The sequence below is a fragment of the Plectropomus leopardus genome, chromosome 4 (genome assembly GCF_026936395.1).
Source record: "Plectropomus leopardus strain MGB_pleo_1.0 chromosome 4, ASM2693639v1, whole genome shotgun sequence".
NCBI classification, from domain to species: Eukaryota; Metazoa; Chordata; class Actinopteri; order Perciformes; family Serranidae; genus Plectropomus; species Plectropomus leopardus.
This window is the reverse complement of record NC_142179.1, coordinates 27009385-27031711: the sequence shown is the minus strand read 5'-3', so window position 1 is coordinate 27031711 and position 22327 is coordinate 27009385. Positions and strand designations below refer to the sequence as shown.

The 22327-nt window shown below is 44.5% G+C and overlaps 1 protein-coding gene across 2 annotated transcripts in view; it reads right to left on the bottom strand.

The window, feature by feature from the left end:
* Positions 1-9: 9 nt before the first annotated feature.
* igsf9b (immunoglobulin superfamily, member 9b) overlaps positions 10-22327 on the bottom strand; it is a 31428-nt gene continuing 9110 nt past the window's right edge. The window contains exons 3-22 of one of the 2 annotated variants that reach the window (XM_088076973.1): positions 21115-21321; positions 13404-13550; positions 11925-12076; positions 11610-11727; positions 11061-11202; positions 10593-10738; positions 9502-9644; positions 9266-9406; positions 9062-9178; positions 8816-8966; positions 8568-8679; positions 8279-8454; positions 7933-8171; positions 6885-6969; positions 6576-6746; positions 6381-6417; positions 2585-5959; positions 2265-2434; positions 1882-2093; positions 10-1680 (exon numbers count right to left, since the gene is read on the bottom strand). In XM_088076973.1, the coding sequence (XP_087933099.1) occupies positions 1894-2093; positions 2265-2434; positions 2585-5959; positions 6381-6417; positions 6576-6746; positions 6885-6969; positions 7933-8171; positions 8279-8454; positions 8568-8679; positions 8816-8966; positions 9062-9178; positions 9266-9406; positions 9502-9644; positions 10593-10738; positions 11061-11202; positions 11610-11727; positions 11925-12076; positions 13404-13550; positions 21115-21321 (6029 nt within the window). In that variant the 3' untranslated portion in view covers positions 10-1680; positions 1882-1893. The remainder of the gene's footprint in view (positions 1681-1881; positions 2094-2264; positions 2435-2584; positions 5960-6380; positions 6418-6575; positions 6747-6884; positions 6970-7932; positions 8172-8278; positions 8455-8567; positions 8680-8815; positions 8967-9061; positions 9179-9265; positions 9407-9501; positions 9645-10592; positions 10739-11060; positions 11203-11609; positions 11728-11924; positions 12077-13403; positions 13551-21114; positions 21322-22327) is intronic. The other variant, XM_088076974.1, reaches the window with a different exon arrangement.

The window sequence follows — 22327 nt, the reverse complement described above, 5'->3', positions numbered from 1 at the left end:
TCTCTGTGGTGCATTGAGAATAAAACAATTTATTCATTGCAAACATATAAAAATGACAAAAACAACCAGGTGGTCAGATATAAAAATTTCCAGTTTGTACAAAACTTCAAAAACCATCATCAGAAATGCATGACTCACTCCATATGAAGACTTCATCCGGGTTATTTAAGTAAATAAAGTACAAATCTTGAATCTCAGCTACAAAGTTATTCTTTAAATCTGTTGTCAGGTCACATAATAAAAACAGCCTTTGTCTTTTTTAAGTCGAAACAAAACAAAACAAAAAAAGTAGGCTAATGGGCACAAATTCATTACGGACTTCACAGCAATTCAAATACAGAATCAGAAGTCGATGGTTTATTCACAGTGTTATCTTCACATCAGTGATGTGAACTGTAAACATTGTTGCATATCGTAGCTCACCTTAATAAATATACAGAAATACTCATCATGTGAGCAAAACTTGTGTAAAAAAAGTCACAACGTCTCAATAATTTTTAAATCCTCTGATCAGTTTTGACTTTAATCAGCTCAAACCTTTTGTGGTCAATCGAGTGCGTGCTTGTGACTTTAACAAAAATAAGGCAAAAATCTTTTTCCCTGTGTTTCTTATCAAGTTTTATCTGCCATCCGCCCGTTTGACCGTTCCAGGTGGAGTAAAGTAGCATTTTCTCATCTGATGAAATGATGAAGTGGAATATAAAATACAGCAGGGTTCATTCACATTAAGGTACATATAAACATTTATACATCTTGAACAAATACTGGGAGGCTATTGGAAGTGATGTGGTTTATAAACTCTAAACGGGAGAACGTTATTGTGAAAGATAATATGCATAAAACAGAAATTGAGTTCAGGGAACCAGCAGGAAAACCAAATACCAAACAAAGTCTTCTTTTAAATACAGTAAATTATTGTTTGGAGTAACAAAGTTATACACTGTGAACTTCTCTGAGATTTTGTGCCAAAGCACAAAAATTAGAGTTGCCTAATCATGTGATCTTATAGTACTATTATTTAAGTACTTTCGTCAAATTTAAAGGGAGATAAAAATGCTTCGAGCACTGTTTGATTGGTAACACAGGCAACATTACGGAAACACACATTCCCATTTACAAATGTTATGTTGGATGCAGCCCAACATTATTGTCATTAGCATCCCTTTATTATTAAAGGGAGGTCTTTGATGCAATAGACATAACCTTGAAATACAACCTTACCAACATATACCAACATGCTGCTGCTTTTATAAAGCAGATCCTTTTCAGCTATCAACTGTAAACGTAGTCGAGGGTGAGCATTTCATTTCTCAAAGGGGCCCTGTATGCCTGATTGTCAAGGTTTTAAAAAAAATCCCAAAATACAGTTGCACGAGCTTCTTAGAAAAATAAATAATCCCTTCTCCGCTTCATTATGCAAAGCACAATGGAACAAGTACAAGGAAAAAAAATCTGTCATCTGATAACCGAGGAGTCGTAGCTTGTCACATTTGATGGCATACAGCATATGGCGCTGTCTCTTTAAATCGCACTACTTCAGTCAGCTGTAACAGAGGATGAAAACTTTAAACAATGAGTTCTTTCACATGAGAGAGCTCCAGTGAGGTGTAACAGTGTCCAGGACCACAGTGCTGTCGTCTGTTCATTAAAACTGCTTTTTGGTTTCTGTCTTGGATATACCTGGACAAAGACAGAGAGCAGCACAACATTAGAGATGAGGTCAAACGTTTTAATTATAAATTGAGCAGCGTAGGTTTGGGCATGCAAAAATTCACTGCACATGGATGATACAGTAGCAGGTGAGAAAAGGGTGCAGGCAGGCAAGCAGTGAGAGGTGGAAAAGAAGAGGGAAGAGGTGAGAGGGCAGGCAGAATCACGGACCGAGTTAAGCTGCTAGAGCAGCGCTGAGCCGGAGTCAGAGTCTGAATCATGGCCAGGGGTGAGGCAGGGCTCACGGGAACAGATGGATTCCTGAGCCTGCCTGTACTCTTGGTACTCTTGGCGGAGAGCGTTGAAACGCGCCTCGCTTAGGGAGCGGCTGTACTGGCAGCGCGGTGGGATGGAAACTGGCGGGCTGACTGGGGGAGACGGGCCTGGGGAGGGCATCAGGGACAGGAAATGCATGGATGGGCACGTCATGGGACAATAATCACAGCACGAGGGTGAACACATGCGGCACCATCACATCAAGCGTTACACTCACAATGATACATGCAACATTCAAAAACATCACACGCAAACTAAGAATGTGAAAAAATGATCACCTTTCTGTCGCTGGTCCTGGAGGCCGCTAGTTTGATCATGTCTGAGCTCCCCCCTGCCTCTCCGATAACCCTTTTGTGACTGATCGAACCTCATGGCCTCCAGGACCTCCGAGTCCACACACGCATCAGCAGAGTCCCACTCATAACTCTCATCTACGGATGTGTTCCTTCTAATGAGATACACAAAACAAACGGTCAGATAACAGTTATCACAAACAAGGAACAAAAACAAAATGAATGTTATTTTGGCAACATAAATAAATCCCTCTGCCGAGAAGACACTCCAGTGTTGTTACTGTCCGGCTGTGGGGGTGTTTCACCTTTTCGCTCTCCGCTCAGGCAGCTCCGTCTCAGCTCGGTGCCACTCGCTTTCCTCCGTGGTTTCTGGGGAGCTGAGCAGTGTGGGAGTGATGGACAGGGACTGTCGGAAGAGACCAGCGCTCCCTCGACCACTGCTTTGACTGGCATAACTGGTCCTCCCTCCCTCCCTGGCCTCTCTAGCCTCCCGAAAATCTGTCTCCGCTCCCCTCCTCATCATCCTGTCTGGCTGTCTATAACTCTCTGCCTCTCTGGGCGGGAAGGGGGCGTAGTAAGGTGAGGGCCAGCTGATGCCGCGGGGCAGGTAGGACCTCGGAGGGCCCCTGGTGGGGTCCATTGGTCTCATGTTTTCCCCTCTGGTTCCTGGCCAGTGTTGGTACTGGGGCACAGGGATAGAGGAGGGTATGGGGACATATTTATGGGGGGCAGACCTCACAGTGACTTCATAAGAAGGAGACCACCTAGAGGACTCTGGGAAAACAGTGGCTTGTCGTCGGGGATCGGAGGGTTCCAGCATCGGGGACATTGAGGTTTGTCTGGGTGGGTACATGGAGTGGGTGAGGTAGGAAGGACTAGCTAAAGATCTCTGTGCGTGGTGAGGCCTCTCTAAGCTCCCCATACTGGGGCGTCTGAACGGGGCATACTCCCTCCAGGAGGGGCCTGGCCTGGGAAGAGAAGACGGACTACGACCTAAACTGTAGGACTTCACCCTGACATCTGGGTTTGGGAACTCGTCCCAGTAACATTTCTCAGAAATATATGTCCTCGGACTCTCAAAGTGCTCCCACCTCTGCGAGCCTAAACTGATGGATTTCTTTAGGAAAGGACGAGGCTGTCCCATACCTGAAAGCGTCCTACAAGGGCCAATGCTTAAGGACTTCTTTAGAAATGGCACAGGGGCTTGACATATTCGTGATGCAATGTTATTAGTCCTGCTGCCCTGAGAAGCTTGTCTTTGGGATTGCTCTGATAAAGACTCACTACTGTCTACAGAACTCTGGGAGTGTTTTGACACGATATCTGCCATGCCTTTAGCTGCACTGAACAACATGTGAGCCGACCTGGAGCCCAGTCTGGATTCAGGTCTGTCTGTGCTTTTGTTGCCAACTCGGATTTGTGTTTTTTCATTATAGAGCTGCTTGCTAGTTTTTTCTGGCCCGGGCGATGGTGGTTTCGTCTCATCTGGAAATCTTACTCTATGAGAAGAATCTCTAGATTCCACATGGTGGGAGCGTTTATGGCCTTGTTTTTTACCAGCATAAAAGCTGGCCTCTGCAGCACCTGCAGAATGCTGGTCCGAGTGTGTTTCCTGGTTTTCCTGAACATGAACCTCCCAGTTTCGAGGAACTACATCCGGCTTAGTCCCTGGGGAATTTTCTGGCTTTAATTCTGAAGCTTGTCCAGCAGTGTCGGTGACTGCAGCGTCTTCCACAGGCTCGTCCACGCTCATTTCAATGAAACCTGGAAGACTCAGGTATTCAAGAATTGCACTTGTCTGCAGTGGGGACATTTGGGGAGCTGCAGGCTTGGCTTTGAAGGACCCCGACATACCAGGGACAGAAAATTGGGACTGGTCACTCTCAACCTCTTCTACAAGTGTCAGTGTTGAAATAGGGCTTGGACTGTCAGAGAAGAGACATTTGTCACTTCTCCTGGAGCGCGTTCGCACACCCTCTCTCTCAAACTCGGAGTAAAACCCCGAACTCCGTCGGTCATCCTGGGCCTGAGTGGCTTTTTCTTTGGCCTTTGCCCCTACGTCATGATGTTCGTAGGGCATGGTAGAATAACTAGATGGACTAGGATCCCTTGTGGCTGTGTGGAGTTTTGCAGCCTGATTATGTGGTGTAGAGGCTGAACTTTCAGGCCTCTCACTGTCACCTGAAGGACCTCTGGTAGCTGAATCCCAGTGCCGAGTGCCTGCATAAGCATATGAATGTCTGGACCTTGAAGCAACACCTCCGTCCTGTGTCTTTTCCCTTAAGCCCTGTTCAGACCTCCTGCACCTATCTGGCTCACTCTGAGGACTCAATGACCTGGCTCTGTCTGGTGTCTCCAGACGCAGCACAGGGGGGCTTTCTGAGGTGACGTCAGGGGAGAGTAAAGGGAGGGAGGTGTTCTGGGTGACCGGGGAGCGGGATGAATTAATAGCAAGAGAGTCCTCCGTGGTTTCTCTACATGTGCGCAGATGCTGTGACCTGGGCGGTGTGGTCTCCCGGCGGCTCTGTACAGGAATGAGGCTAGTGACCGATGTCACAGGGCTAATGTCCCACTGTATGCGAGTCGCAGGGAGCCGGTCCATGGGACTGCTGGTGTTCCCAAAATAGCACGCCCTCCTATAGTCAGACACCCGACTCGTCTGACCTGATGGCCCGTGTTTCTGTCTGATGGTGACATCTTGTGGCTTCCATACAGGCTCTTCCTCTGTCCTGGGTGAGTCCCTTTGAGGGCTTTTTGTCTTATCTGAATGTTGCTCGTCTCTCCCACGACCTCGACTTCTTTGATCGGCTGTGTAGCTCTCCAGCTCCCTCTCCATTTCTTCCCTCTCCTTTGCCAGCTGGACACACTTGTTAATACTATCCCTCTCCAGCTCACTGTCAAGTTGTGAGACCACGGTGCTGTTGTTAGTCAGCTGACTCTCCATAGGCTGGTAGCCAGAATTGGGTGGTCTGTCTCTGTCTCTATCCAGCAGCTTTGTTCTCCTCCCTAAACTCGGTAACAGATCTTCAGTGTGGCCCGGCATGCGGTACCTCCTTAGAGAGTCACTGGGTTTTTTCTCACTGTTGTCTGAATAGAAGCTGGCTCTTTCCAATAAAGCCTCTGAGCCTTGTTCGTCGTCAGAATAAAAGCAGCCGTGTCGGGAGAAGTTCCTGGCCATGGCTCGTACTCTTCCAGGGGAGGAGGGAGGTCTGTTCAGCTCTGGGACGTCCACAGTGAGAGGAGAATCCTTCCTCTCGTCTTTCTCTGAGCTCAAGATACTTGACTTTGGAGAGTCCCTGAATGATGTCCTGTTGCTCCCCAAGCCGCTTGCACCACCATTACTTTGCAGGACCTCTTTCCTCAAGTTTTTCTTATTGGAGGGACTGGAATTCTCCAGCAGTGGTTGGACAATGAAGCGTCCATCGGGGCCTCTTGAGATAGACTCCAGAGCAGTTGGTGAGGGAGCCTGAGAGCCCAGGTGACTCTCAAAGAGCGTGTAATGTGGTGGAGGAGACGAGTTGGACAGGAGCTGTTTCCTCTGGTCTTGGTACTCTCCACGGCTGCCTTTATCAAAGGACGAGCGATCGGACTGTGAGGAGGAGGAGTTGGGGAAGAAGGGAAGTGGGGGACACAGCTTTAGCTTTAGGACGCTGTCTGGGCTGCGAGGAGGTGAGCGAGCTCTGAGAAAGAGAAACAACAACAATAAATAAATAAATAAATAAAGGTGCAATTTGTAACTTTCTACACACACATTCTATGTCAAAGATTATATTGCAATGATGTGTTTCAGCAGTCTCATTGTTGGTTTCTAGTCAAAATGTCATCAGATAATATAAATACACCATTTGCTAAAGTTATGAGGTTCACAGACTAATGGAGTATGAAGAAATTTTGCTAAACATTCAAAGCAAACTTTCTTCAGTCTCTGCTATCAGTCTGCCACTGGCTATAATAATGATACATTCATTTAGAAAACCTTCAGGCATTACAAAAATTGAGCCAGAAATAAGTAATTCATACATAACATGGACTGTTAAAATTTATATGCAGGAACAAAAATGTTTAATGCAAATAAACAGCTGCACTGGTAAGGACACTTACTCTGGAGATGAGCTCTTGTGGAGGACAGATGGGAGATCTAAGAAAAAGTGAAGAGAGGATGAAAAGAGTCAAAAATCACCTTTGAAATTGTCTAGTGTACTTACATAAACTTCAACAATTACACTTTCTGCACACCAACAGAGTTGACAGTACTGACATTTTTGGGAGAATTGTTTTTTAAATGCAACGTTTTACCTTGTCTTCTCTTTCTGCGCCTACGCTGTCTCCTTTGACTCATGTAGCACGCCGTCACCAGCGAGAGGATGATGGCCACGAACAGAAAGCACACTCCTCCTAACACACCAGCCAGCAGGGGCTCAGGGATGAACTCCAAGAGGCTTGGGCGCAGGGGGTAAATCTCCATCCCTGTAGTCAGACCCAGAGTCAATAAAGGTGGCTCCAAATTCCATTGCTAATTTTGTAAATATCGAGTCATACACATATACCGTAACCTTGATTTAACATGAATGTAACACTAATGGTAATCAATACATAGACACTTACCTATCGTGGAAACATTGACAGACTCGCTGGGTTCACTGAGTATTTTGTTACTGCGAGACATCAGCCTCAGATCGTAACTGGAGTCCTGAAAGTAAGACGGATCAAATGTTTGATTGAATATGAGTATGCTTGTGACGAAAGTTCATTATAAATCACACCAGTTTGATGTATCATAATGTTTTAGGGATTCACTGATTTATTGTCCGGGGACAATAGAAAATGGTTTTGGAATAAACAGAGATCTTTCCCTGAATCCCTTCAGATCAAAATGACACAGAAAAGTCAGTATGAATGTCTCAGTGGTCACATCCCATTGTTTCTCTGATAATGCTCTGGTGTTAACAACAAATCTGTGTCAGAATCCACAGGAGAAGAGCTACCTGAAGTTAGATTTTAGCAGCCACTGGCTGAAACTAACAGCTAACGTAAGTTGCGCCGAGTTACATTTCGATCTGTTCAAGCAAAAATTAGTATTGGGCGGAGGTAAATTATGAAGTTATGATGTGTTCAAATGTAATCTTAAATCAATACAGATGTTTGAATGAGAAATTTGTTGATGTTTTCACTGCAATATAAAGTCGATATTAAAGAGGGAATTGCGATATAAAATAATATACAGTAAAAAGGCTTTTAAAGCTTTTAAAAAAGACAAGTTATATTCATGTTGTGTTGTTTTATATATATTTTTTATGATTGATTTGGTGGTTATTCAAAGGTGTAATGAAGGAATGACTCTAAATGACTTGTGTTACTTTCATTTTTAATGATGAAGATTTCTTTCTTTCCCTAGCACAAAAGAGGTAATAATTAACAGCAAAAGCTACATAAACAACTAGAAACCCCCCACTGGTATCGGCTATAAGCCAAATTGTTATTTGAAATATCTGTTTCGGTATCGGCCCAGAATTTTACAACTGGTACATCCCCACAATTCTCTGCACAACTGATCTACGAGCAACCAGGCTGCGAAAGCAGAAAACCCGGTGGCCATAGTGATTGGTCTTTGGAAAACACAGGTGCTAAGAAAGGAACAAAACATGATCATTACCCTTAACAGTCCTTGTACAAGAAGTTCACTCTGATTGGCACTGATGTTGCTGTCGAGGATGACCCACTGACCCTGATCCCTGCGGGCCTGCAGCACATATCCTGTCAGTGGAGAGGATGGAGCTTCAGGAGGCAACCACTGAAGGAAAACACCTTGGTCAGTCTGGTTGGCTGTCAGGAATATGGGAGGATCCAGGACTGGGAGAGTAGTGACGACTGTAGGTGCTTCTGTTGGCACAGCTGATAAAAGACCCAGAATAAACTCAAACTGATACATACTTACAGCAAAACAACATTAAAAAAAGTGAAGGAAACTCCAAACAGAACATACATTTTCTTGCACATACCTTGTGTTCGCACAGAAACAATTTCACTGAAAGGTCCAGAGCCGAGTTTATTCTGAGGTAGGACGCTGAACTGGTAGCCGGTGCCCGCAAGCAGCCCGGTCACCAGCAGGTAGGTTTTGGATGTCGGCACAGGTAAAGACGCCCATTCATGTTTCCCTCTGGATGCCTGCTTGACCCTGGAAGAAAAAAAAAATAGTCAAAATAATGACAGAGCATAACACTTGTTATGCATGCAGCACTTGCCACTTGCCAAGTGCTGCATCATGCAGTGTGACTGTATGTTACTGACCATACAGTAAACTTCTGGGTGTATCCACCATCAAAACCAGGCACCCAGGACACGTTTGCCTGGTTCATCTCTGTGATGACAGATACTGAGGACACGGCATGAGGACTGGTGCCTGAGGAACAGAGAAACACTTCTATGAGTATGAACTCTACTCTACTCTGCTCTACTCTGCTGTATGCGTGAATATATTCATGTTAGGTGTCACCTATTGATATGTTAGTTTGTAGAAATCAGGTCTTCCCACTCACCCAGCACCATGACCACAGTGCCTGCACTGACTGTGGCTACGCGATTAGTGGCCAAACACTCCCAGCCCCCCTGGTGATCTTTACTGAGCGGCTGCAGCAGCAGGGAGCCATTTGCCAACACAGTGTACTGAGAGCGAGGAGTAGGGCCAATCTGGGAGGGAGGACAACAACAGGTTACAAAATAAAGGGATTAATAGGACGTGTGTGTGCAGTGTTGCATCAATCAAAGTGGAAAATCTCCTTTACCTTGCTCCAGGTTATGTTTGGAGCGGGGTCGCCAATGGCTTCGCAGGGGATGATCAACTCCCTGCCCACCTCCTGGAGATACTCGGGCCGAGGAGGCACTCGGAATGATGGAGGGTCCTGGAGGAGGGAGAGCCTTTTAACTTTGTCCCATGTATAACTGTGTACACTCATAGGAAAGCTTTTTGTCTGTATGAGCAGCTTTACCTGCAGTATGACCTTAGTGGGTTCAGACTTTCCCATGGTGCCGTAACTGTTATAGGCCGTACACGTGTACATCCCTACAGCATTGTCATTGGCTGTTGCTATAAAAACGGAGCCCTCGGAGTTCACCATCCAACCTGGGTACTGGACAAGTCAAAGGAGGAAAAAATTATCCACATTGATTCACGAGGCATTTGTGCAATTTGTGACACTTTGTGTTTCTGTGCTGCATAGCTTACGTTGTCAAGATTCAAATCATTCCCATCTTTGGTCCAATTGACATACAGCACAGGGGGATCAGCCTGAACAGGGCAGGTAATGACCCCCTCCATGCCCGCAGGTAAGTACGTTTCCCGGGACATTCTCACCACACGTGCAGGGTCTGAGATAGAGGAAGAAGAGTTAATCACAAAAAGTAATTAGAGAGGTTCTTGCCCACAGTATTCAGAGAAAGGCTGAAGCTCCCAGCCACCCTGACCACTGTTGAGTCCAGTTCAGACCAAAGATTAGCAACAAGATGAGTTAAAACTTTCGACTACTTGCATGGTGCGAGTCTGCCGCATTCTGAAAACCTGCCAGTTTACACCAATGTGACTGGACAAGATGGTGTTGGTCTCCATGGCCATAGCTTTCTTTAAATCTTTTCTAACTTAGGTCTTTTCAGGCTTAACATGTAGCTGAATAAAATCTTTAGCTTTTTAAAATATGAATGTGGATATTGAGATTCTTGTCACAGTGTTATCTCTAGTTGTGAAGAAACGGCAAAAACACAAACATATGACCTCAATGATCCCACATTCATAATAAATATGCCACAATAATTTACATAACCACTGCAAATTATTCAGTCAATGAGCATGTGTGTCTAACGTGAGCATATACAGCGAGCAGCAGCATCAACCCAATGTTCAACACCAACAGAGCGTGAAGACGGAGGATGACATACATATCAACAGCCGCAGAGATGTAAAAGACGGGCTTGGCGGGGCCAGACAGAACACCTCGGCACGCAAACAGGCTATCTGCGGACAGTTTGCCTTTGCCAGCCGACTCCGTAACTAAGTGATTTGCTGTTGGAACAAGTGACATGCCTTGCGTTCTAAAACCAGCCGCTGGTGACTTGACAACTGAGTCACAGGTGACACTTTCAGCCAGCCAAAGTAGAGCTGGAACCAACCAGTTCGCACACTGCAACTTTTCTCTGTAACGTTCTAAAACGGGTTTGTCTCATAGCGAATCTTTGGTCTAAACTGGGCTTTAGGGTTATAAAAAATGAATGGGTGTTTGGAAGCACACAGACGCTGGCTCTCATAGCAGACTAAACTCTTACGTTTCACTTTCAGGCGTGCAGAGGCTGAGGGCGGGGTGAGTAACCCATTTGTTGGGATACAGGTGTAGTTTCCAGCATCCTCTGGGATGAGATTTGGAATAAGAAGAGTCCCATCCACCAAAACCTTTACTCTGGACTTTAGAGACCTGAAAACAAAAGAGACAAACCAAGGTGCCATTACACAAGTGATCAAATATCAGAATAATCTGAGGAGTAATCTCCTTTGCCTTTAGGTTTATAGCGTGCTCATGACCACACAATACAATAGTCTTATAAATAATCTAATTAGAGCTGATTGTATTAGCAGCAGGCATCCTTTAAATATTCTTCCTAGTACTTCTACTAAAGTCGATTAGGATAATGTAATTGATTATATCGTATTACCTACGTTTACATTCACCAGGAAAAGAGCATATTATTTATCTTGGGTTCATGAATACATGGCTCTTTTAAAACAGGTGTACTCACTCAATATGGTAAACATTCTGTCCTTGTTTCAGCCACTCGTAGGTGAGGTTAGAAGGGTAGGCGTCAGCCTGACACTGCAGAACTGCATCCTGGGACATGTTGAGAGTGGTGTCCTCTGGGGAGATGATGATGATTGGAGGTCCTTTTTTACAAGTTGGAAGAAAACACAGCAGTCTAATGTTAATAATGTGCTCATATAGTGATGCTGTCAGTCATGATCTGGATTACAGAGCTCAGTGGTGAATATTGGCCAGCCTTGAACAGGCTAGAACAGGGGATGGGCTGTAGGTGGCAGTATAGACTCTGTAGCTATGACTGTCAGCCAGTTGTGATGGTAGCACAGATAACATCACAGGGCTTTTGAGGAGAATCGAGATCAGAAGAAGATTTGTCCTATATAGACCTTTTGTCCCAGAAAAACATATGTAGTAGATGTTCTTTCAAAAACACAAATTCTGTGTCTTGTTCACCTGGACACCCCAACATATACTGAACATGAGATAAGCAGGGATTCTGTTTTTCCCTAATGATTGACAATTCAGCACTGACCTTTGACCTGCAGCTGCGTAGAGTGGGTCAGGTTCCCCTCTGAGTTGGACACGTGACATTTGTACACTCCTGAAATATTTCTTGTGACTGAGGCCAAAGACAAGGTACCATTGAGTACCTAAAAGAAGGCGAAGGTAAAGAGTGAGGGGATCAAAGAGAAGGGGAAAAGTCGGAGGAAGATCATGAGGCTGTCATTGAGAGGACAACAAAGCAGTTTTCTTCAAAGGAACATCAAAGCTACAACTCCTACAGAAAATGCTAATTATAAAGTATTTAATTAAAATACTGCAAATGCCATCTGTTAATCCACCTTACTTTTATTTTTTCATGTTTCTCAATGCGGCTCTCATCTTTATGCCAGACAACAGTTGGTCGAGGGTTGCCGTGGGCTCCACAGCTGAGAGTCAGTGAGTCTCCGAGCAGAACCTCCACGAAAGTTGGTGGTGTCTTGATAAACACAGGTGGAGCTAGAACAAAGTCAGTACAAATTAAATATTTATTCCTATTTACATATTCAAATGGGACATAAGAGACAATCAGCGCACTAAACCATGGTGTCTTCGAGGTTGACAACTTCTCAATAAATGTTTTAAAAGGAAAGCTTTAATCATTTTGGTGTGATTTGTAGTGGCTCAGAGGTGCCACCTGTAGTTCTTGGTCTGATGCTTTAGAAATCTGGTTTATCTGGAATCAAGATGATCCGCAGACATAGTACATACTTTTATGTCCTTTGTGTGGAGACGGGCAATTTGTGAGTAAACTTGGATGTAACGTGCCCATTTAAACTCTTCAAAATGAGATGTATGGGTTTTGTACTCCACTGTACTGACATATTTCCCAAAAGACCCTGTTGTGTTATAGTTTCATTGTATGAAAAGTGCTATACAAATAAAGTCTGGTCTGAGTTTTATTTTATTAAAGTTACGGAGTTTCTAAAGGCATCATTTTAGCCCTAGATACCACCAGATCTCAGCAAACCCCACAAAAACTTTTAGGACGGACAGAGTTTTATGTTTTGTTATGCATTTATATTTTGTGTTATTGAGGAAAAAATATGGTCAATGCCACAATCATGTTTTTTTTCCCCAGTGGGACCATCCATGATAAAAATACATGCACTTATTGAATTGGAAACGGATTTGGATTAAACATGCCATCAGCTCTCTCTGTGCAACGCTCTGTGTCAAGTTGGTTTTGGGATCTCCTAACATATTCTTAGGTAACGTGTTCAGATGATACTCAGTACATGCACTGATGTAATACTATTGTGTACAAAGGTGTGTAGTGTTCATCTGCAACCTGATGCAGCACATGTAGGCCCTTCATTCACTGCAGCACAATCATATCAAATCCCTACTTCACTCTCTCAATGGAATTTAAAACTCCAGTGCGGCATAACTAATGTGTGTGTGTGTGTGTGTGTGTGTGTGTGTGTGTGTGTGTAAGAGAGAGACACAGTGGGAGGTAGTCCGGTTAAAGACATTGATTTAAGCATTTAACATTAGTCTTTATCCCACACAAACCATACAAACACTGTTCTGCTCCTGATATACTTAAGACTAACTCTAACGTTGACATCAGCTCAAAGCAGACTGGACAGAGACACGATGTGATCACTACGTGCACAGAACGTCACAGAGAACGCCCTTATACGCTGCCGTAACACTTTGGCCTGCCAGGGCCTCAGAGACTCAGCCAGGCTCCACACTGTGGCTGCTCTAAACAAGGACAGTGCCAGTGATGAGCAGCGAAAGACTCTGCTCCCGAGTCCCAAAAAACCCTGCAGTGCTGCACCTGTGATGGAGAGGAAGGTCCACGTGCCGTTTCGAAAGTCATCTTTTTCCCTGTCCAGGAGCAGGATGCGGCACTCGAACCAGCCCTCATCCTCCAGGGTCAGTCGCTCGACCAGCAGAGAGGCACCACGGGTCAGAGAAACACGGCCTGTGGGAGGAGGGGTGAGGGCAAAGAGGAAGGGGTGAGAGACAGAGAGAGAGAGTGAGGGTCAGCACACACACACACACACACACACACACAGACACACACAGCCAGACAGGCAGAGTCAGCACATGCAGGAAGAGGGCTTACCATGCAGAGGACACAGGCATCCAGTGTCACAAAGGCAACAGTCAAAGTCATGCACTTTATGCTATCAGGCAAATCCACACGCAGTGTGAACATCAACACTAATGTTTGTAGCAAATAATCAATCGTATAATTAACATTTAAAAACAGCAGAAGTGGCAGACAACATATGCTGCTCAGACACTGAGAAATCAGTGGTCGTAAGTGCAAACACATGAATCATTCAAAACTGTAATGATATGCAAGATTACAGATTAAGCTCCGGTCCTGTCATTTAGGGTTTGGATGGTGGTGGAGTGGAGAGTTAGGATGCCGGGAATACTTGAAGGCGTCTTTATTACATCACTAAAATAGAAAAATCTGCTTTCTTTTCATGTTTGTAGTTTTCAGCGTTTTTGTTTATCAGTGAGAGACAGAGATAAACAACTTGGAGCACAGCAGATGCACTCTGAAATTGTGTGTGAATTTGGGCTGGGCAGTTTATCAATATTATATTTATATTTTGATATGAGACTAAATATCGTCTTAATTTTTGAATATCGTAATATTGTGTAAGTATTGTCTTTTCCTGGTTTTAAATGGCTGCGTTACAGTAAAGTGATGTAACTTTATGCACTTAGGGATTTTGATCCATTGTTTGCCTTTACTATGGTTACATCAATTAATCAATTAGTTGTCAACTATTAAATTATTATGCAACTAATCTGATGATCAATCAATCGGTTTGAGATTTTTTTGAAGCCAAAAAAAACCCAATTCAATTAAATTCTCAGCCTCTTAAATTTTCAGTTTTCTCTCCTCCCCTAAGACAGTGAAATGAATACCTTTGGGTCGTGGACAAAACAAGACATTTGAGGATGTCATCTTGAGCTTTGGACATTTTTACCAACAACTAATCAATTAATTTATTAATTGAGAGCAGATCAAGTTTCAAAGCCCCAATCAATCAGTTTGGGTATTTTTTTAAGAAAGCTTCTAAAATGTGAACATTTTCAGTTTTCTTTCCTCTTCACACAGTAAAATTAATATCTTTGGGCTGTGGACAAAACAAAACTTTTTTTTTTTTTACCAACAAGTTATCAAAAATAATCCGCAGATTAATGGACAGTGATTGTTAGTTGCAGCAATACATTTAACAAACTTAGTTATTATAACCACATTACTGATGACTATTTATAAAAAATATCATTGTGCAAATACTTTGCAAAAGTACAGCAAACCTAAAAACATTGTTGCAATATCAATACCGAGATTTTTGGCAAAAAACACCGTGATACTGATTTTCTCCTTATCGCCCAGCCCTAGTGTGAACATCCTGAAACACACAGATGGATCCATGCAATAAGCACACACACATCTCCCTATCACTCACACACCCACACCTCACTCCCTTCTCCAACTCTGTTCTTACAACTCCTTGTCAGGCTTTGAAACTTGATCTGCTGGTTGCCTGGTGACTGCAGCCTGGTTTTCAGGGTACTGAAGTTACCCTTCCCCATCTGCCCCCCTTCCTTTTATTCTGCCTCTCAATGAACTCTTTTTTCCCCCCTTCAATCTCAGGGCTTTAAACGACAGGAGGATGCGTGCAGGGGGGAAACACACACGTTGTTCATACCAGGCCCTGGCCAAAGCCATTTGAAAGTAAACAGGGGAATGCGGAGAAGTTTCCGGCATCTCTGCATGCTTTGCATGCAGGTTGCTGCGGTGATAATGGCAACGTTTGTCACATTCAATCCTCTGTGCAAAGTAATGAACTAAAAAATAGGAAAAAACTATCTTCAGATTCTCCTGAGATGGCATACTGTATATAAGAGCAGACAACCTTTTGAATGCCCTGCGACCCTGAAGCAACAATATGACAAGAAACACAATATCCTCACCATTCACACCGCTTTCCCTCCAGACAGCAGTGTCTGGAGCAGAGCCCAAAAGCTATGAAATTCATTCAGCTCTATACATGGCCTTAAGACAGGGTGAAACACATACTGAGAGTAAAGGCAGACAACAATGGCTAACAATTAACCCTGCATTCCTGACTGGGGCTGTTGCTGTGCTTAATAGTTAGGTTTAATGTTTGACTGACCTCCTAAAAGACAGACCAGCGTTTGATGGGCGGTGTTCACTTAGAGGAACCATAAAATGAATGCCTCTCATTTCAGTCAGCATCTTTCAAACAACTGGGCAGGGCAATGAGAGGAAATGTGCAGGCAGATGATAACAGGTGTGGGGATAACTTCAGGCTTTTCCTCTTATCTCTCTGTGAGGGATCCTCCCTCTGCTGCCTGTTCCCTAATATGCAACCCTTTTCAGTCGGACGTGGAATTAACTGCCACACTGCAGGCTAAGAGGAAAAACACTTTCACGTGCAAAATCACACAAACCCTCTTTAACATACACCTAATCCTCATGTGGGTGTTTATTATGGGATACTTTAAGATCACTGCGGCTAATAGCACCTCTTGTTATGTTTTGTAATATGACTCAAAAGCAGCCTATGGAAATCCCTCCGACTGACCATGTGCACTGATCTTGTGGGTTCAGAAGCACGTGGGTGGGTATACATGTTGATTTTCAAAATCTGGAGAGTGCCCTGCCCCCTGGGTCTCCACAGGAGAATTCTGGTTTCGCTGTCGAACACTTAACCCTTTCCCGTAGCCTCCCACTTGTCCATCACTACAAAGAGACGGCAGCCCCCCACTCCTCATTCTCTCGGGTTACCATAGTGATGAGACCAAGAAAAGCCCGGGCTGTAGGTTTAGATTTGAATTCAGTTGCTGTAGAAACACGGCAGGGCCATACACGGGCAAGGGAGAGCGGATCACGTGGGGTGGGGTGGGGGGGTTTCTACTGTCAGAGATTTGAAAAATTACAAGTGAGGGGAAAACATGTTTCTTTCAGCCTGTGGACGGACAAAAGGCTGACGCTGTGTGACAAATGTTGCTTTATTTAAATTTGAATGTTGCATCTTAGGAGTTGAACTGAAATCTTAAATGGCACTTGGCAGGTGCTCTGGCCTGAGGATGTTCACAAAAAGGCTGTTTTCTTCTCTCTGATGCACAGAAACAATGCAAATACGCCGCAATAACAACAACACCAGAGATGAAAAATGATCAGCCATATTAAACCCACCCTGTTTTTTAATCCAACAGGAATTGAGTGAGAGGTGACGGAGAGGTTACTCGAATTATGTCTGCATCGATAATCCACTGACAGCCTATGAGAGGTTGACCTTCCTGACCTCCGCGCTCCGTAACTCCCCAGCAGACACATTCATCACTCCCCCTGGTCCTACACCAGCACAATGTCCACGAGTCCTCCTCAAGAGACAAACATTATTAGACTCTGTGGTAGATGGGGAGAATAGCTGAAACAATAGCTGCTACTCCTTTCTTGTGTCCACCCTCCTCCTCCTCCTCCTCCTCCTCCTCCACCTCACTGTTTTTTCCTCCAGCAGCTATCACATGACAGCTCCAGTCTACCTTAAAACGGGCCCTTTTTCCAACAGGTCGAGCTGGGGTGCAGCCAAGGGTAGAAAATGGAAACACTAATCCAACAGTGCTGTGTGAACCTGTAAGACGCACCCTCTTCATATCAGCGAGAGTCAGGTTTTTGCCCAGTGGGTGGCAGGTTTGGAATAATTCAGCTTTCAGAGCCGTGCCGCTGGCCAGGAGCTGGCCTTGTCTCTCAGTTTCTGATCTCCTATCCTTTCTTCTCTTTTTTATTTTTTTTGCTGAACACATGATTGATGAGGCTTTTTCTGCTAGTGAAACCATTGCAATGCAACCAAGCTCAGGACACTTTACATCACATACATTTTACCCTCATAGTTCTAGTTACATTTAGAATTTACAAGACTTTTCTGACACATATATTATATTTTCTCAGTTTGGTGGCAACTAAAGCTTGAGGAATTTTTTTTTATTGCTCTAAAGGAATTACATCAACATGTGATTTTTGTGTTGAGGGGGTTCCCACTGACAGTAATACATGGGGTATAGTGAATTACATGCGATACGATCGTCGGGGTCACTATGGAGGAAGACAGATTATTCTGTTTGGAGAAGCATCAGCACTGCTTTTCTTTGTCCATCCGTATGTGCATAAGAGAGGCGAGCGGAGGTGCATTGTGGGATGTGTTTTGATTTGAATACAATCATAAGTCTGGGACCAGCCCCCTGCCTCTGACAGCTCACCCCTCCCGCTCCCCCAAATTTCCCTCTTCAATCCTCCTGTCTCCCTAATCAGTTTAACCCTCTTATGAATAGCTCTTTGTCGTGAGATAGATTACAGTTAACTCTGTCCCTCTCGCTCTGTCCAGCTCTTTTAACCCCTGCACCAGTTAGCACACTGCTCACGTGCCAAATTTTACTGCAGTGGCCACTCAAATAACCACGGGCCATTAGCCTCGGGCATGATCGCGGAGCAAAGCTTTTTAAAATATGGAATTCGGTTCAATGAGATTACGAGAGGTGTCTGAACTTTTCAGTTCAGATATTGAGCTTTTTTTCTGGTCAGGATGAAAAAACACTGATGTTAATTAATAGTTGTCTAAATTTTGCTTTATTTACTATTGGAGTGACCATCAGAAAAATGCTTAATCTCCATCATCAGTGAACATCCAGCTTTACGGTAATATTGTAGGCAATATTGATTAAAAAAAATGAAACCAAACTTACAGCATTAGATATATGACAGAAGAAACTTGGACAGCACTGATATGAAAGTCCAGCACTGACTCTGGTCTCATGCTCTTTAAATGAATCTGACCAGTGACACACCTAATGCATGAGTTAACAGTACGTTTGTAATGACCTGCTGCTCCAAGCCGGGGAAAATTCCTAAGTTGCAGCCATCTATTCTTCTTTTATTGTGTCATTGTTTGCCACACATTGTCCTGGTCTGGTTATAGCAGAAAAACTGGTTGGTGATGGAAAAAGGTCAGTTCCATCAATGATCAGTTTCACCTTTCAGCTGGGCTATTTTCTGCAAATAGATGTGTGTTTGCAAAAGCTTAGTTCTTCAAAGGTTATAGAGTTCAGGGATTGTGCGCGTGCATCTGTACATTTAAGTGCGTGTGTACGTGACTTGTGCTTGTGTGTGACAAATGCAGGCCTTAAGTTCTCCAGTGTTCAGAGGTCACACTGAGAGCATGGTGGAGGCCTGCTGAGAAGTGGGGGTTTGCCCATTGTCGTTCTAACCTCAGGTCGGACTCCTCTGCTCATGGTCTCTACTGATTTACTTCAGCACACAGGAGACATTTGATCTAGCCCTGTAACAGTAAACCATCCTGACACCGCAAGACTTCAACATATTGTCTCAACAAATACAGCTCAAACAGACTATAATAGAGTGTCAGTCATAGTTTGGCCGGCTGTTTCCTCTTTGTTGTGAGTTGACTAATGTTCAGCCCTGCAGGGCATGCTGGGTGTGAAACAGAGAGGAAGCGACATGAGGGTTACTACTAATACCTTCCCGGAGTCCCAGACATGAGAAGCTCTCGGAGACCTAGAGAGGGTGGTGTCTAACGGGGTCGACAAAGGAACGCCACTCAGCAGCCGTGACACTCCTCAAATACAGAGTGCAATCTCAAATACACCTGATATTGTATCAAAAAATGTTGGTTTAATGGACGACTGAAATAGTCATCCATGATATCGCTTGCTTTGATTCTTTCATCTCAGTTTCTAAAAATGGCCAATAGCATCAGTGAGCTTGAGACAAAGCAGCAGACCAAGGACAGACAGCCTTTGGGAATGCTTTTTATGTTTTAATTTAGCCCACTCAAATGTGCCGAATTTGAAATGCAATGAGTCTACCAAAGGAAGGACAGGAAAGCACTTAGATTTAGTAATACATACTGATGTCTGACACTTTACTTAGCTTTATTGGAAGCAGCCATTATGCTGTAAATCCACCCAGCTCTTAACAACAGTACAGGCCTCATCCTTCTTGTTCCTGATTCCAGACAAGCCAAGACAAAGATCAGGAAATGGTTGCCTACATGACTGTCTTGCAGTTAAATCTGAAATCCCCCAACATTTTAATTTGAGGGTAGAATACATTAGACCCACAGCGCTGACACGCTTCACATGCTGCCATCTGCCTCCAGTGGGAGGGGAGATATGAGGATCTGAGGCAGACAGGGGTAAAACCCACACCAGACAAGTGCACACAAGAACACACAAGGGATATATGTGGCAAAAAATATTAGGACATCCCACACAGTCTTCTACTCTGAGCTACATCTCTGCAATGTTGTTTACTTCATTACGGCTGCTTGCGCATCAGATGACTGCCTCGAAACAATGAAATGGTTAACGGCCTAACATGCCTAGCACATGTAGCCCAATTGCCCGGCAGAGGCAGCCTGTTTGTGGTTCAGCCCATGTAGACCTTAAATGCGGTTTCTGAGTTGTCACGATGCTGCAGACATGATTCTGATCTAAAGGCTTTCATTCTCTGTGGGAGTTCCTGTTAAAATAAGTTCTAATACGACAAATGCGGAGGGGCTTTTAAGCCATGTCCCCTGTATGTTTCAGTGACCTAGTTGGGACAGTATGGGATTTTGGGTGTCCCAGTAGTCCTGTTGGCTTTGGCAAAGCAAGGGGAGGTTGTGATACCCCTCTTTGTCTTTTGTCCTTTGGTAGACAATGACAGGATTATAGGGCTCCAGCAAGAAAACTCCCATTATTCCCAATGCTTCATCCATCCTTCTTCCAGCACAACAATCTCCCCTTACTGGGTCACCCCTCAGCATACTAATAAAACACTGTCATCAGACCACCAAGCCCCCACCTACACTCCTAATCCCCCCATGCACCGCGTTACTGGTACCCCCCTTCTTCTTGCTCAGCTACCCCACCCCCCTTTAACTGCCTCCATTAAAACACATCCATTCTTGCCCTTCCCCTTCTCCCTGCAACTGCAACTGCAGTCTAGAAACACAGACTGAACAACAGCAGTAATTACAGGGATTGTGGTTTGGATGGATTACCTATTCAGGATTTTGTTTCATCCAAACTTCCCCTCCTCTAGTCTTTCGTAAATACCAGTGTTACCAAGTTATGCCTACCTTTGCCCACACAGGACAGATGCACGCTACTCAAAGAGGTAAAAGAGAAATGTTGCCACATGTACACCTCCATTCTCCTCACTAAAATCCACTGAACCATAATTGGAGAAATCTGCCAACTGGTGGTCAGTTTAATGAACCCTTTCAGAGAGAAACTGCTATGCTCCAGAGTCACCTCTTCTTTGTCCTACTGAGAAACATTTTCTCAGCACCATCCTATGGCCCATGTGCAGTCATATTACTGGAAATGAGATTCAGTCTCTATTTCAATGGACTTCAAATCAAGTAAGACATGTTGCCACAGATACATGTGTTTCTCATGTGTGTGTTTTCTGAAAGGAGCACTCTTACCCTTATAGTTTGGATGAACACGAGGAGCATACACCCCAAATTTGATGAGGATGGGAACGTTGTAACCGAGGCGAACCCACTCCACCACATGCAGAGGAAAGAGGTTTGGGGTGGTGGCTTCTTTGGATGTAGGAGTGAGATTGCAGCTCAGCTCTGCAGAGCCACCCTCTCTTGCACGAACCAACGATGCCGCGCCTTGAGGCACACCTGTAAAAGCAACAACATATCACCGAGATAAAGCTTGAGACTCGCTGGGGACATTTGCTAATAGCACAGAGGGCAATAAACAGTAAACATGTGATTGAACACATAAATCAAGTTCGATGAGAACTTGAGAAATATGGGCCTTTTAAAGAGAGTTATGGCTGCCAGAGAGGCCGGATTAACCTCTCTGGAATTTTTTGGTCATTCATTCATGTGAAAATTATTTGCTATGCTGACAACAGTTCATAAAACATTGGCCGGAGTATCTTGGGAGACAGCAGGACAAGATAAGTCAGTGACTACGACATCCCTGGAGTGTTTCCTGATAAAACTTGGGCTTTCAGAGGACATGTAAAACAATTATGTGCCATTTGGTGACAAGATCATATAGCTGCAAAGCCTGCAAACACACAGCAATCCCATTAGTGACACCTGGAGCGGTCTCTCCTCTCCCTTGCTGCCATGTGCTCACGTGGGTGTGTGCGCAACTGGGTGCCAGTATTTGCTCTGCTACTCATCTGGCCTGGCGATTACTTTAATCTCAGAGGGGGGTATGTGTGGTGATACTCTGATGCAGGGCAGCAGGACCCTCTGTGCTCTCTCCAGCCGACCTCCCACCACCCCCTGGGGTCCACACATGGTCTGCGGACCAGCACAATCAATCCCACCACCACCCCCCCCTCACAAACACATGCACGCACTCAGAGAAGCGTGCCCAGAGATGGGGGTAGCATAAATCCCAGATTGATCTAAATCCACACCCAGAGATATTATTTAAGTTGGATTTTGGCCCCATTCCCTCTCGTCCACTCATGTCTGTGCTGTAACCCCTCCTCATTACTTTCTCCCATGTGAGGAAATGGGAGCTGTGCCAGATCCATCATGGTGTCACCGAAACTGCATGTAGGCAGCTAAACGGCAACATATGCCAACTGCTTTGCCATGCTTTATCATAACAAGGGACAGACTGTGGGGTCTTGCTGAAGTTGATAAACAACAAACTTTTGGT